Source organism: Prionailurus bengalensis, chromosome D2 (genome assembly GCF_016509475.1).
Source record: "Prionailurus bengalensis isolate Pbe53 chromosome D2, Fcat_Pben_1.1_paternal_pri, whole genome shotgun sequence".
Classification (NCBI taxonomy): Eukaryota; Metazoa; Chordata; class Mammalia; order Carnivora; family Felidae; genus Prionailurus; species Prionailurus bengalensis.
The window spans coordinates 70,305,836-70,318,671 of record NC_057351.1 but is presented as its reverse complement, the minus strand read 5'-3'; the positions used below and the strand labels follow the sequence as shown (position 1 = coordinate 70,318,671).

The 12,836-nt window shown below is 46.2% G+C and overlaps 1 protein-coding gene across 2 annotated transcripts in view; it reads right to left on the bottom strand.

The window, feature by feature from the left end:
- CASP7 (caspase 7) overlaps positions 1-12,836 on the bottom strand; it is a 31,006-nt gene that overhangs the window by 15,539 nt on the left and 2,631 nt on the right. For both annotated transcript variants that reach the window (XM_043597595.1, XM_043597593.1), the window contains exon 2: positions 10,197-10,306. In XM_043597595.1, the coding sequence (XP_043453530.1) occupies positions 10,197-10,306 (110 nt within the window). The remainder of the gene's footprint in view (positions 1-10,196; positions 10,307-12,836) is intronic.

Sequence of the window (12,836 nt, the reverse complement as noted above, 5' to 3'; positions counted from 1 at the left end):
GGCTCAAATCTCTGCTAAGAACACAGACAATGCCAGCATTGATTATCAGGAAGAAACTAGCTTATCCTAACTTCTTCGGTTAGGGACCTGTTTTTTGGAACCTCAAATTCTGCAGTGCGAGGGCAACTCAGTCATTTCAACAAAGTCAAGAGGCACAAAATCACAACCAAGCCCTGATGGTTATTTATACAAAAGAGACGTCCTTGAAGAGCCTATAGCAACCCGTACCAGAAACCATTGTAGGACAAAAATACTCTGCCTACTTTGTGAAGAAGTAAAAAAACCTCAGTAAGGGTACAATGAACTTTTACAATCCACTCTGGGCGTGAGTATAATTTTCCCCATCACCGGAGTGGATAAATACAGGTTTTATCCTCGTCCAGATCCCCTAGGCTGCTCGAGATGTGAATTATACCTGTCTATATTTGGAAGGGAATAGAAGCATGCAAACCTGCTACTGTTTATTTTCTAAAGCGTCTCCATGAATAGGATCCCCAGAAGCTCTATCTGTTTGCAGACATTCATCAGCAGGAAAGTAAACACACCACCAGGCACACATTTCCCCAGGGCTGTTCCATTCGGAACTAGGGCTCTGGTTTTCGTAGCTGCTTTGTCTAAATATTTTTGGGATGATTCATTCATGGTTTCAACATTTTAACAGCGGGTATCCCCGACAGTCCTGACATACCAAGGCACAGAGCAAGGCAGAGAGGAAAGGAAAGACTGAAGGCGGTACCTCGTGTCTCCATCCGAAAGGACCCCCCTGTGCATCAGAACTAGGCTTCGCCCGGCAACTCTGGGCAGCGGGTTTCCTTCTTCTCTGTAATAATAAAAACTCAACATGCTCGGGGCTCAGCAGGGGACAGCAGACTGGCACAGCCCGCCTGGCCCTGAAGGCCCGTGACTGAATCAGCAGTGAACCGCACACTGGAGTTTTCCATAGGACCATTCACGCTGGGGCTGGGAAAGTCACACTGGCCTCCCCCTTCTCTGCTGACCGGCAGAAATGCCCAGGCTCCACACGGCTGCATTCTCCCCACCCCGGGACAGCTCCCTAGAGAAAAAGTGACTTTCTAGGAGCATGGGATCTGAAGTGGAGGGGGAAACAATACCCCAAACTTCCACAAAGATGCAGCCAGCGGCACCATTTTTAAGAGTGAAAACATGGAAACGGGAATGGCTAAGCAAGAGACTGAGATTCAGTCGAATAAAATACCACACGGCTATTTAAAGTGATGAGCGTGCAGATGTGGGCAACCCAACAAAGTGCCAAGCTACAGGAGGTGGCAAAATTATATGTAAGTAAATGAACAAAAACCGGAGGGGAGTTTGTGGTGAATCAGAGTCCAAATGCTTGAGGTTATTTTTCGCCTTATAAAAGCACGCAAGGCATTCGTACAAATAATAAAAGACTACAGAGGCAAGCCAAAAACCTTAATTGTCAAATGAGGCATGGAAATCATTTTTCAATCGTCTTGAACAAAGTGAATGATCCAGGAGTTACTACCCTTCCCCATCTCACCCCTCCAAATGCAAGGAGGAAAGTGTGAACACGTAAAAACAACACCCTTATTAAGCAAACTGCTCACAATGATGCTTTTCTCAATTTCCTGGTTCAAGGTCCCGGCCAGTGAAAGGTGTGTCACTGACAGAGCAGAGCTGTAACACCTGATATCCTGGGCAAACCGAACCCTCGGCCACGCTCAGGTCTGTGAGCAGAGAGAAATCTGGCTCCACACATTCTGTTCTGGAACCCAGATTTGCAAACATACGCTTACTTTGGGGAACAAAGTCCATTTAAAATAAGCTATGGAGGGAAAGATTCCTTCCCCTTCTCACATCACTTGCCTCCTCCCCTGGAAAACAAAGCAGAGAGACCTCTGACAATAAAAATTGATAAAAGAATTTAAAAAAAAATTCAGGAGGGAGATAAAGGACAGAATTCTCTTGAAACAGCCTCAAACTGCTGTCTGTATGATGGCGGGGGCGGGGGGGGAGGGCTCTAGAATTTAGAACAGCTAACAGGACTCAGTCCTCTCTCTCTTTTTTCGTAATGCTTATTTATGTTGAGAAAGAAAGAGAGAGACAGAGAGAGAGGGAGAGAGAGAATCCCATGCAGGTTCCGTGCTGTCAGCGCAGAACCCGAGGTGGGGCTCGACCTCACAAACCGTGAGATCATGACCTAAGCAGAAATCAAGAGTCGGATGCTTAACCCGCTGAGCCACCCAGGTGCCCCGGCCCTCATTCTTCCTCATCTGTGGAGCCGCAGACAACCCCACTGTTACACGTGCGTGCCAGACAGAACACCCTGAGCTCCAGCAAGCTCAGGGTTTGAACAGGCAAGGCCACACTGCACAACTCTTACTTGTGACCGCGTGTTCCCCCGAGAAACAACAGGTCTTAAGTTTCATAGTAGTTTTCTGCACCTAGGCTTAATTCTGTACAAATAGCGTTTTAACACTTTTATTACTATGAAAACCTGATCATTTACTTCCCTTCTTCACTTTTTTTCTTTTAACCATACAGCTAGCTCATGATTTCCCTTCTAGAAGAGCAATAACCTATGATAACTGGAGCTATTCTGCATGTGGGGGAAGCTTCAAAGTCTCTAGATCCCGTCACCATGCTTTAGAGGTGTGGTTCTCTGCTCCTGAAACGGGCACTTGACCCTCTATCAGAACGCCCATCGCTAGCCCTGCTGGAACTCTGGCCAAGCCCTCAGCTGAAGCAGGGCAGAAAGGGAACAATTTCCACGAAGAATTAAATTTGCTGACCCACGTGGGTAGAAGAAAAAACCCACTCTGCTGGTGGATTAACGTGGCTGACCAGCTCAACGCCACTGCAGTTGTGACTGGCACTTGATGTATGGGGTGGATCGCTGGACCCCAAGTTAGACCCAGGTCTTGGTGCTGGTCTTGCTGGGTGACTATGGGTAAAGTACTTTACCTCTCTGGTCTTCACCGTCCTTGACTGTTATGGGAGGGAGCTGGATAAATCACATTTTTAAGGCGTCTTCCAGTTTTAACGTTACGGTTCTATGATTTCTTCCCTGTCAGGAATCATGTACAGTTTCTTCCTCATCAGGCAGTTCAGTAAGCTGACAGTTACTGTATTCAATTCTTATAAGCAATCCAGTGGACAGGGATTCATATACCTATTATGCAGAGGCAGAAACTGAGGTTCAAAGAGGTCAAAGGACTTGCTGGTACCTCAACTAGTGATTGGGAGGCAAGGCCAGAACCAGAACCTGGGATGTCCATCTCCACACCTCCATTGTTGCCATTCTAAAGTCATCACTGCTTCAAGATTTATTACAGCATTAAATCGTTAGTACGGTCTACGTACAAATTTCGGAGACAGGCATCCAGTATTCTGTAGTATGAATTCGAAGACTTCCTGTATTGAAAAGTTAACTCCCTGGGTATATTTTACCATTCTCTTTCTTTTAGGGGGCCCAGACCTGGCCTCTCTTAATCAGTGGGTGTGATTGAATGGCTTTTGCTTAACATATTCTTTGGAATGAGTTAAGGTCTGCTATCTTTGTTCTGTTCTTTAATTCCAAAGCATTGCTTCTTCCAAAACACCCTCCCCTCCAAATGAAAAGACAGGCCACCAGGATCTTTCTTATAATTATGCAAATAACACACATTTTTTACAGGGATCTGTTTACATATAACACTTAACTGGTGGAGAAACCCAAGTTGCAATGCAGGAAAAAGAATTATAACCCTGTGGCACCCATTAAATACACTCGAAGAGCACACAGGGCAGAGCACGAAGATGATATGGAAGACAAAGTCCATGGGATCTGAACCAGCGTCTCAAAAACGGGGGATTTATCACGTTTCAAAAATGAGGCTTTTCTCCTGCCCCCTTCACCTGGTAAACGGAAGGATAAGCAAACCTCTTTGCAGGGACACAAAGGCTCCACCAGGGCCCGGGGGAAATCTGAGTGCATGAAATCTGTTTGCTACTCTGTCTTTTATTTCCCTTAATGCTGACCTTGAGCAGAACTAAGCCTCTGATTTCAGAGCTGAGGTATGCCTGCGAGAGGACACGTGTGAGGCTGCTGGGTGGGGCCTGGCCTCGTACCCTCGATGGCTCCCGGTGTGGTGCCACCAGGCTGTGGGCCTCCGCTCACTTTCTAAGAATCTGTGTGCTTTGTAGCTTGGCCTGACCATCACTGTCGCTGGGGCTCTTCCTGGGCCCTGATAACTCAACTTCCAACTCCTCTGGCTCTCCCTCCTCCTCCCATAGTTCCTAATATACTACAAATTCAGCAATTAGCTATTCTCAGCCATTAGCCATTTTCTGTAGCCATGCCTAGACATTCTAGAAGAACCTGAGTTTACATTCAGGGCAGGGACCACACTGCTAACACGGATGGCCGGTAACCTGTGCCAGGTGCTTGGGTTACCTTTACTTCAAGAAGAATCCCTCTATAAGTTCGCAGATGACTTTAGGCCTTGTTCCTTAAACAATGGCTCAAAATGAATGCAGGCTGTGCACATACCGATTTCTCCTTTTTTCTTTTTACTTCTACTAATTTTAACTAATTAAAACACTTTTACTAATTTTAAGTTAATATCTTACATGTCTTTCCTTCGCGGTTTCCTATGTTTTCCAACTGTTCTTCAATAATCGGGAAATAAGAAAACATTTTAATGCATTCTTGTTTTTCAAAAAAAAAAAATTAAGTTAAAGAGCAGTTGGGTTTACTCAGGGTCCAATGGAATGGAAATAAAACGAGGCTGTGGCGCCATCTAGTGACAGTGAGGCAAAAAAGCCAAGACAAGTCTGAGAGCTTGGAACTACCTGGGGCCACTGGGTCCTCCCAAGCTTTGGGGGGAAAAAGAAGACTTGTTTCCCAGAATCCTTGAGGTCTCCAGGGGAGGGCACGTGTCCTCAATTAGAGAGGGGCAAGAGGTGCCACCTGATAGCAATTCTGACGCCCCGAGAAGGGAGCTGGGGACAGGACAGTCTGGGTAGGGTGCCCACCATCAGCTGCGGGGAGCACTCCAGCACAGTGGTTGCTGCGCTCACACGTCGGACCTGTGGCATAGCGTCCCTCACTCCGTGGAGGTGGACCGTTTGCTCTGCCATTTTCAGGTCACCCCAATGAATTAAATTCAGCAGAATAAACAACTCCCGTTTAGAATCTTAAGTAACAGAAGTGAAAGTAGACGGTGTTGACCAGTCAGATGTGACAGTGGACACCTGCTCTTTGCGGCAAATCCGACTGTCTGGAGTTGCACTTAGGGTCTGGTCCCATCACATGCCAAGTCCCTGGCACCACCCAAATCCGTCCTGCGCTCTCGGGCAGCAGGGCCAAGGCAGCAGAAATGTTCAGGGAAGCAATGGAAGGTGGCAAACACCGGTTTTTCTGTTAGAAATAATGGATTTCGTCACCCCTTTCCTAGCCAGACAGCTCAGGGGTCACTATATGACTTCAGCTATTCCCTGGGGTCCAGGTGCCACTTTCCTCCTCGCCTCTCCCCTCTTCAGCCCTTCAGCCCTCTTGGTCACAAAGTCTCGCTGCTTCTACCTCTCTGCACCCCTGGCACATCTGGGGCCAAAGGCGAAGGCTCCACCTGTCTTATTCGGCTGGCCTTTCGCTCCCATTCTCGCCCAGAGAATTTGCAACAGCACCCCCTTCAGGCCCTGCCCTGCACTGCAGCTCTGCTGCTCCGGCCCTATTTTTTTTTTTTTTTTGGTAGGTATGGTTGATCAAGTCACTCTACTTAAACTTTTCCGTGACTTCCTTGTTCTTTAGGATTCCAAATCCTTAATATGACTGACAGACAAACCCTTCTAAAGTCCGGCCCCTGCCCATTTACTTTAATTCAAATATTTGATTGGAAAATGGAATTGAATTCAAATATTTTGCAAGGATAATTGTTTAGTTTGATAAATGAAGCTTGATGTCAGCATCAGCCATGCTATAAAAAGGTAGCGAACTAGAATGCAGAAAATTACCTGAGCTTACGGACCTTTCCAAAGGACTTAAGGGGGTAAAAAACCCCAATACCACAGACCATGTCTCTTCCGTAAAATGATGCATCTTAAGGCAGAGGTGTTCAAACAGGGCACTCAAAGACCTTCCAAGGGGTGCAGACATAGGATATTTTAAGGGAATTCATGATCAGATCCTCAACTTGCATGTGTATTTTTCCAAAAACTGGTCTGCCTGAGATCCTGCCTCCCCTGTTTCCCATCTCCCACCACGTAAAAGAAGAGCAGAATTCTCATCTACCCTGATTCTTAGATGGTGTCAAAACCTCCACAGCATCTAAGAGACAATTCGGATATAGGTATCTGTGGGTCTCCTTGAATCAGGCACTGTAATGGGCTTCCTACTTACACAAGAGTCTAATAAGGGTGAAGGATGGCATTAGAAATGGGGCTGTTTGGGGCCACCCTGGGCTGTTCAAAATTCAATGATGTGTTTACAAAATATACTGAATAAAAATAAATATAGAATGGAAAGGGAATGTCGTGGCTCTTAAATAATGACTTTGCCTTTTTCACTTCCTGATTATTTCCAAAGACACTATCACTTTTGAGCTAGAGTTCTGTGACAGCAAAGCAAATAAACACTGAGAGAAGTGAACACAGCATCCGGTTTTCTTTGTGCCCTTTCCTTCCTCTTTCCTTCCCTCCCTCCCCCCCCACATCCATCCATCCAACCTTCCTTTATTCCATCCATCCATCCATCCATCCATCCATCCATCCATCCCTGCATCTATCCTCTAAGAATTAGAAACAAGACGGTTGTCACAGGGATGCCTTATAACACATTTGCTGAACTGGAAATGGTATCAGACCTTTACTGGTTGAAAGCAAATCTGGTGTGGCAGATTAGTTTGACAAGAAGGACTGGCTTTGTCCTTCTAGAATATACAGCAGACATTTTACGTAAGTGAATGAGCTACATTCGCAGCTCTAAGGTCTTAACCATGAAATATTTTAGAAAGCAGACAGTTTAAAAGCTTTTTATCAAAAAAAAAAAAAAAAGGATACTGACAAATGTTTATCATCGCTACTTTAATTATCTTATCTCTGTTGGGAATATTTTGGGTTAAACAATTTGCCTCCAACTAAAGAGGAACAGGTTTAATTAACAGTTTTTTGAGAAGTTTTGGTAAAGCCTTTTGAGCATACTCCCCATTAACGGAAAAAAATCAATGTTTCTAAGGGCAGAATAACAAACCCTTTTGTAAGTCAAGTAATTTGTAATTATTTTCGATACAACTGAAGGACCTAATTGATTCGTCATTCTTTGGCACAGAACTTAGAAGGAATTCAAAGAATTAAGTGACATTATTATCACAAAACTGTTGCCATCCCACGTACTTATTCATGGTTTCTTAGCACTTCTACCTCTAAAAATGACAAACAGGCAAAAAAGGTGATACTGAACGCTTCCTTATTCTGGCAATGGCTCTCATTTATCCACGTATGCATAAGCTAGCTTTTGAAAAGCCCGCTTTCCCATTATAAGTTGCCATTTAAATGCAATTTCTATTTAATAATTATCTTGATGAAAAATGATTTAATAGTGCTAATGACTTACCAACATTTGTTTGGATCAACTGTGAATTAATAAGAGTCAAGACAGTAACTTAGTCTCGGAGAAATTTTCAGTAACTTAACACAGCAGAAATCTCTTGTAATACTTATGATACCTGGCAAAATGTCTTAAAATTTATGCATACATAGGGGCGCCTGGGTGGCTCGGTCGGTCAAGTGTCCAACTTTGACTTGGGTCATGATCTCACGGTGTGTGAGTTCGAGCCCCGGGTCGGGCTCTGTGCTGACAGCTCAGAGCCTGGAGCCTGCTGCAGATTCTGGGTCTCCCTCTCGCTCTGCCCCTCCCCCACTTGCACTCTGTCTCTCTCTTTCTCTCAAAAAAAAAAAACTTTTTTTAAATTTTGAAAACCTTTATGCATATGCATTGATGCACACCTTTAGGTTACAGAGATGCACGATGGGGAGATCATTCAAGCAACTAAATCTATGACAGCAGAATAAAATACTGTGGGGGGAAATAAAGCAGAATAAAATACTGTGGGGGGAAATAAAGCGAAAAAACAAGAGTTCCGGGAAAAAAGAAACAACAAAAATTCCAGCTGTTAAAGGCAGCTTGCTCGTGTACATTTTTAAGGGAGAAACGTGGTTACAAAAGTACTGTGGATTCAGAGTCCACTGAATACATTTAAAGAAGTGATTTTCAAATGTTAGTATTTACAACATACCGCTGGGTTTCATAATTTCTGGGAAGTATACCACAAGGCTTTACTAAGACTTCCAAAATGACAATTACACAGTTCCTGTTTCTCTGTCACCGAGAGGCAACCTGCTTAACCCAAAGACTCAGAGACCTGGAAAAACTGAAATATTCTCACGTCCTTTGCACCTGTTTGCCAAGAAATTTATAGGTCAGCTTAAAATATGTGTGTGCAGATAGGGGCGCCTGGGTGGCTCAGTCGGCTGAGCGTCCGACTTCAGCTCAGGTCATGATCTCACAGTTCGCGGGTTCGAGCCCCACGTCAGGCTCCGTGCTGCCAGCTCGGAGCCTGGAGCCTGCTTCGGATTCTGTGTCTCCTTCTCTCTCTGCCCCTCCCCTGCTCACTCTTTGTCTCACTCTGTTTCTCAAAAATAAATAAATGTAAAAAACAAACAACAACAACAAAAAAAAGTATGTGTGTGCATGTGTCATTTTAGAACGTTATTTTGCAGCTCCGTTGACGAAACATTTGCTGGCCACTGTTCTAAAGGGCTCGTACTGGATCAATTGACCTTATGGCTTTCGAAAGTTCTCAGGAGTTGCAGCTGCATGTTCTGCTCATTTCATGGGGTATCCTTGACCCTAAATGCCCACCAAGGCCAAAGGAACTCAGGTCCAGGATGTGGAGGTCTTCTCACTTTTCCGAGTCCTGTCCGGGATGGTGTGACCCAAGGGTTTCTCTGGGATTGTTTGGAGGGAGCCAGGCTGCCCCTCATCACCGGCTCTTCCCCTCCTGAGCACTGCTTGGGAGCACTCCCTAACCTCAACTTTGATCTCTGTCACCGTCCCTCCCAGGTGGGGCTCGGCTTAGGAGACGCCGAAAAGTCTGATGCTTCTGACCCACAGTGCCCTCCGGCTTCTTGCGAGGAAGCCCTGTTGCCTGCCGCCCCATGGCCAAGGGTGAGGGGAGGCGAGGGGCCCCTCCGGGTCCCTGCATTCCTACTTTTAAATGGAGAGCACAGGAGAGCTGTTGGGTGGTGGTGGTACCATGTACGTTCTCATCTCAGGTCCACCATTTACTTTTTTTTAATTTAAAAAAATGTTTATTTATTTATTTTTGAGAGAGAGCGAGAGAGAAAGAGAGAGAGAGAGAGAGAATCCCATGCGGGCTCTGCACTGTTAGCACAGAGCCCCAACGCGGGGCTTGAACTCACAAACCGTGAGATTACAACCTGAGCCGGAATCCAGAGTCGGATGCTTAACCAACGGAGCCACCCCGGCGCCCCTCCGACATTTATTAACTGTCATCGAAGAGGCAAGCTGGTAAACGTCTGTGTGCCTCAGTTTCCCTGCCTATGAAATGGTGATAACGATAGAACTATCTCCGGGGATTAGGAGGACGGCGTGCCATACTGAGCTAGCACACCAGAACGCAATAAATTAAGTTGTTGGTATTATTATTATTAAATGCCAAGATCTGGAATTTTAGAAGTGGACTCAAGAAACGACAAGGTGAGAATCAGCAGACGGCATGCTTCCTTCAATGGATGGCTACCCTAAAACCTCCTGTCCCATGCCCCTGGATTCTGCCTGGCAGCCAAACCTGGTCCCAAAGGGCAGCAGCAACCCAGGCTCTGCCCCCGAAGGAGGCTGCCTGCAAATCACCTCTGATGCGGACAGCCCCTCCCTCCTGGGCAGGTGCCACCCAGATGCACAGCCGCGGAGCCGGAGACCCCCCCCCCCCACCGCCAGTTTGGTTTCCCCCACCTCTGGGCTTGCCCCCAGAGACAGGAAGTGCACACCGGAACCCTAATGTTGTCACACACAGCTGTCAGGGTTCTGTGGAAATCTTCCACGCGCAGCACGGACCTCCTGCCCTGAATGCCCCTCTCCCCACGCGTGTGTGGAGATGGCTGAGGCATGGCAGGCTGGAGGGGCCCGGGGCCCCTCTGTAGCCCAGGAAACATACCTGAAGAGTGATGGCACAAAGGAAGACCGGTCTGGCTTAGCATCAACTGCATCTCTGCTTGCTGAGTCCCCAGCTGCCTGCTCCACGCCACAGCCCTGATCGTCTGCCATCTGGAAGGAAGAAAAAAAACCAGAACCTTGGTATCTAGTGTATCACTGGCCTCATGATCCTTTTAAGTAGCACTCATTAGATGATACAGGTTTTTTTTTTTCTAACATTTTTCTTTAATTTTATTTATTTAGTTTGAGAGATACAGAGAGAGCGTGAGCCAGGGAGGGGCAGAGAGAGAGAGAGGAAATCCCAAGCAGGCTCTCCACTGTCGGCGCAGAGCCCAAGGCAGGGCTCGAACTCAAGGCAGGGCTCGAACTCACAAAACTGTGGGATCTGTGGGATCGTGACCTGAGCCAAGATCAAGAGTCAGAGGCTTAACCAAATGAGCCACCCAGGCGCCCCTAGGGGTTAAGGTTTTTGATTAAACCTGGAGATGAGCAGTCTTGCATGTTTAGGCTCCAGGGCTCTGGCACCAACCATTCATTTAAATGCTGGAGTGCCAACTCTATTTGAGGCATTGTTCCAGAGAGGGAGGAGGCATCAGCAAAGAGAACAAAAGCTGTGCCCTCAGGGAGCTTCTAATCTGGCGCCCCTGATTTTGTTAAAGGATCCCCCAGTAAGAGAAGCCGTGGAAGGTCTGTAACAGGAAACTCCCCCTTCACTCCTGACAGGTGACAAGGTGCTCAAGCTTTGCCTGGCATCGCTTGAACCCCGTTCGAAAACATTAGCAACCTGCAAAAAGCCAAAGCTCTCTGTGTCAGACGGTTTTCGGTGGGTTCTACCAAAATAGATAGATTTCCATTGTATTATTTTCCTCTTCCAGAATCTTCAAGAGATCCCTATGATCCAACAGTTCAAATCTAAACCCACCTCCTTGGGTTTTAAGACCCTTTATGATCTAGTAGTGGAGTTGGCAACCTCAGGCCTACCGCTTATTTTTGTAAATAAAGTTTTATTGTTAATACAGGCATACCCATTTGTTAACATATTGCCTATGGCTGCTTTCCTGCCACAACCAGAGTTGAGCAATTGCGACAGAGACCATATGGCCTGAAAAGCCTAAAATATTTACTACCTGGCTCTTTATTTAAAAAAAGTGGGATCTCTTACTAACCTGCTACTCCCTCTACTTTAAGACGTGAAACCAACAATAAGAATAGAAACTGACATATTATTTGCTTGTGCTAATTGCTTTGTAAGCATTATCTTATTTAATACTTTCAACAATGCTGTCGGACCATTCCTATGATCACTGCTTTTTGACAGATGAGGAAGGTGAGGTTAGAAAAAGGTAGATAGCTTGTCCCAGGTTATATTACGAGTAAAGAGCAGGACTTGGATCTGAAGCCAGCAGCATGCACCCCACCCAGAGCACACCCCCCCCCCCCGTTACCATTATACCATGCAGCCTCCCAGCATCCTTAAACATATTATGCTCATTTTAGGTTCTGTCAGGGCTCATAGTTCTCTCTTTCTGGAAGTCACCACTCATACATCTGCTGGACATGACACCTTTGTCCAGCGGGCTAATAATCAATCTTCAGAATTCAGCTTAAATGGCACCTCCATAGGGAGGTCCTCCTTGATTACACCTATCTCATCAGCTCCCCCCACCCCTGTTCTCTTTGTCTTTTTTTTTTCATTTTCACTCTGCTTATTTGTAGCTCAAACACAACAATTCGAAGTTCATCACGGGAGAAGCGCCCAACACCCAAAAGGTGCCTACGAAAGAAATATTAACTGAATGGAAAGCTGGAAGAAACAAATGTCGCAAGGGAAGAGAATCTGCTAAAAGTGATATGGCCGGTTAGAAGAGAGTTTTAGTAGAGCCTGTACTAAAGCCATTTTTCCTACATCCAGTCCTGTTTCCTTCCCCGTGAAGGGCTCGGCTTTCCGTAACAAAGGAAACCCTCTCCAGAGTCTAATGTCTGCTGGTCTCAATCTCTGAGCAATTGCACAGAGTGGGTGCGCAGATGCAGGCCTGCATTTCTGTTAGGCTCGCCCAGGGATGTTTTAACTCAGTCAGAAAACAAGAAGGCATCCACTGGACACAACACACTGTGCCCCAGAGCACAAGTAACGACTTCTGGAGGTGGGGAGAAGGAACCCAGCTTGAGGGGAGGGAGGCATCCAAGATGGCAGAGTGCTGACCCAGTGGCTGTGAGGAGTTCTGAGTAGTATTATCACGTCCCCTTGCAGCTTACCTGAGGGGTGTGCTGGGCAGTAAGGAGAGAACGGAGAGGGAGGGAGGGTCCCACACGAGCTCTCTACCATGACTGTGGGAAGTCAGGTGGCCATCTTGTTTCTCAACACCTCATCAACCCTCCACCATCACCAGCAACGTGCATTGTGTGTTCAGCGGGGGGGCGGTTAGAGCGTTCAGATTAGGGTGCAAAATGTTTCTTGAAAACAGTGATGACCCCATTCCCAAAGGAGATAAGCAGGAATCCAGGCATGCAGAAACGCTCGATAATTTTATCTCATCTCTTTTACATAGACTTAGTTACTTTTCAGTGTGGATTGTTGTTAGCAAAGCACAGAAATACTTTTTAAAGTTAGCAAGTTAAAGTTATACAAGAGCCATCAGAA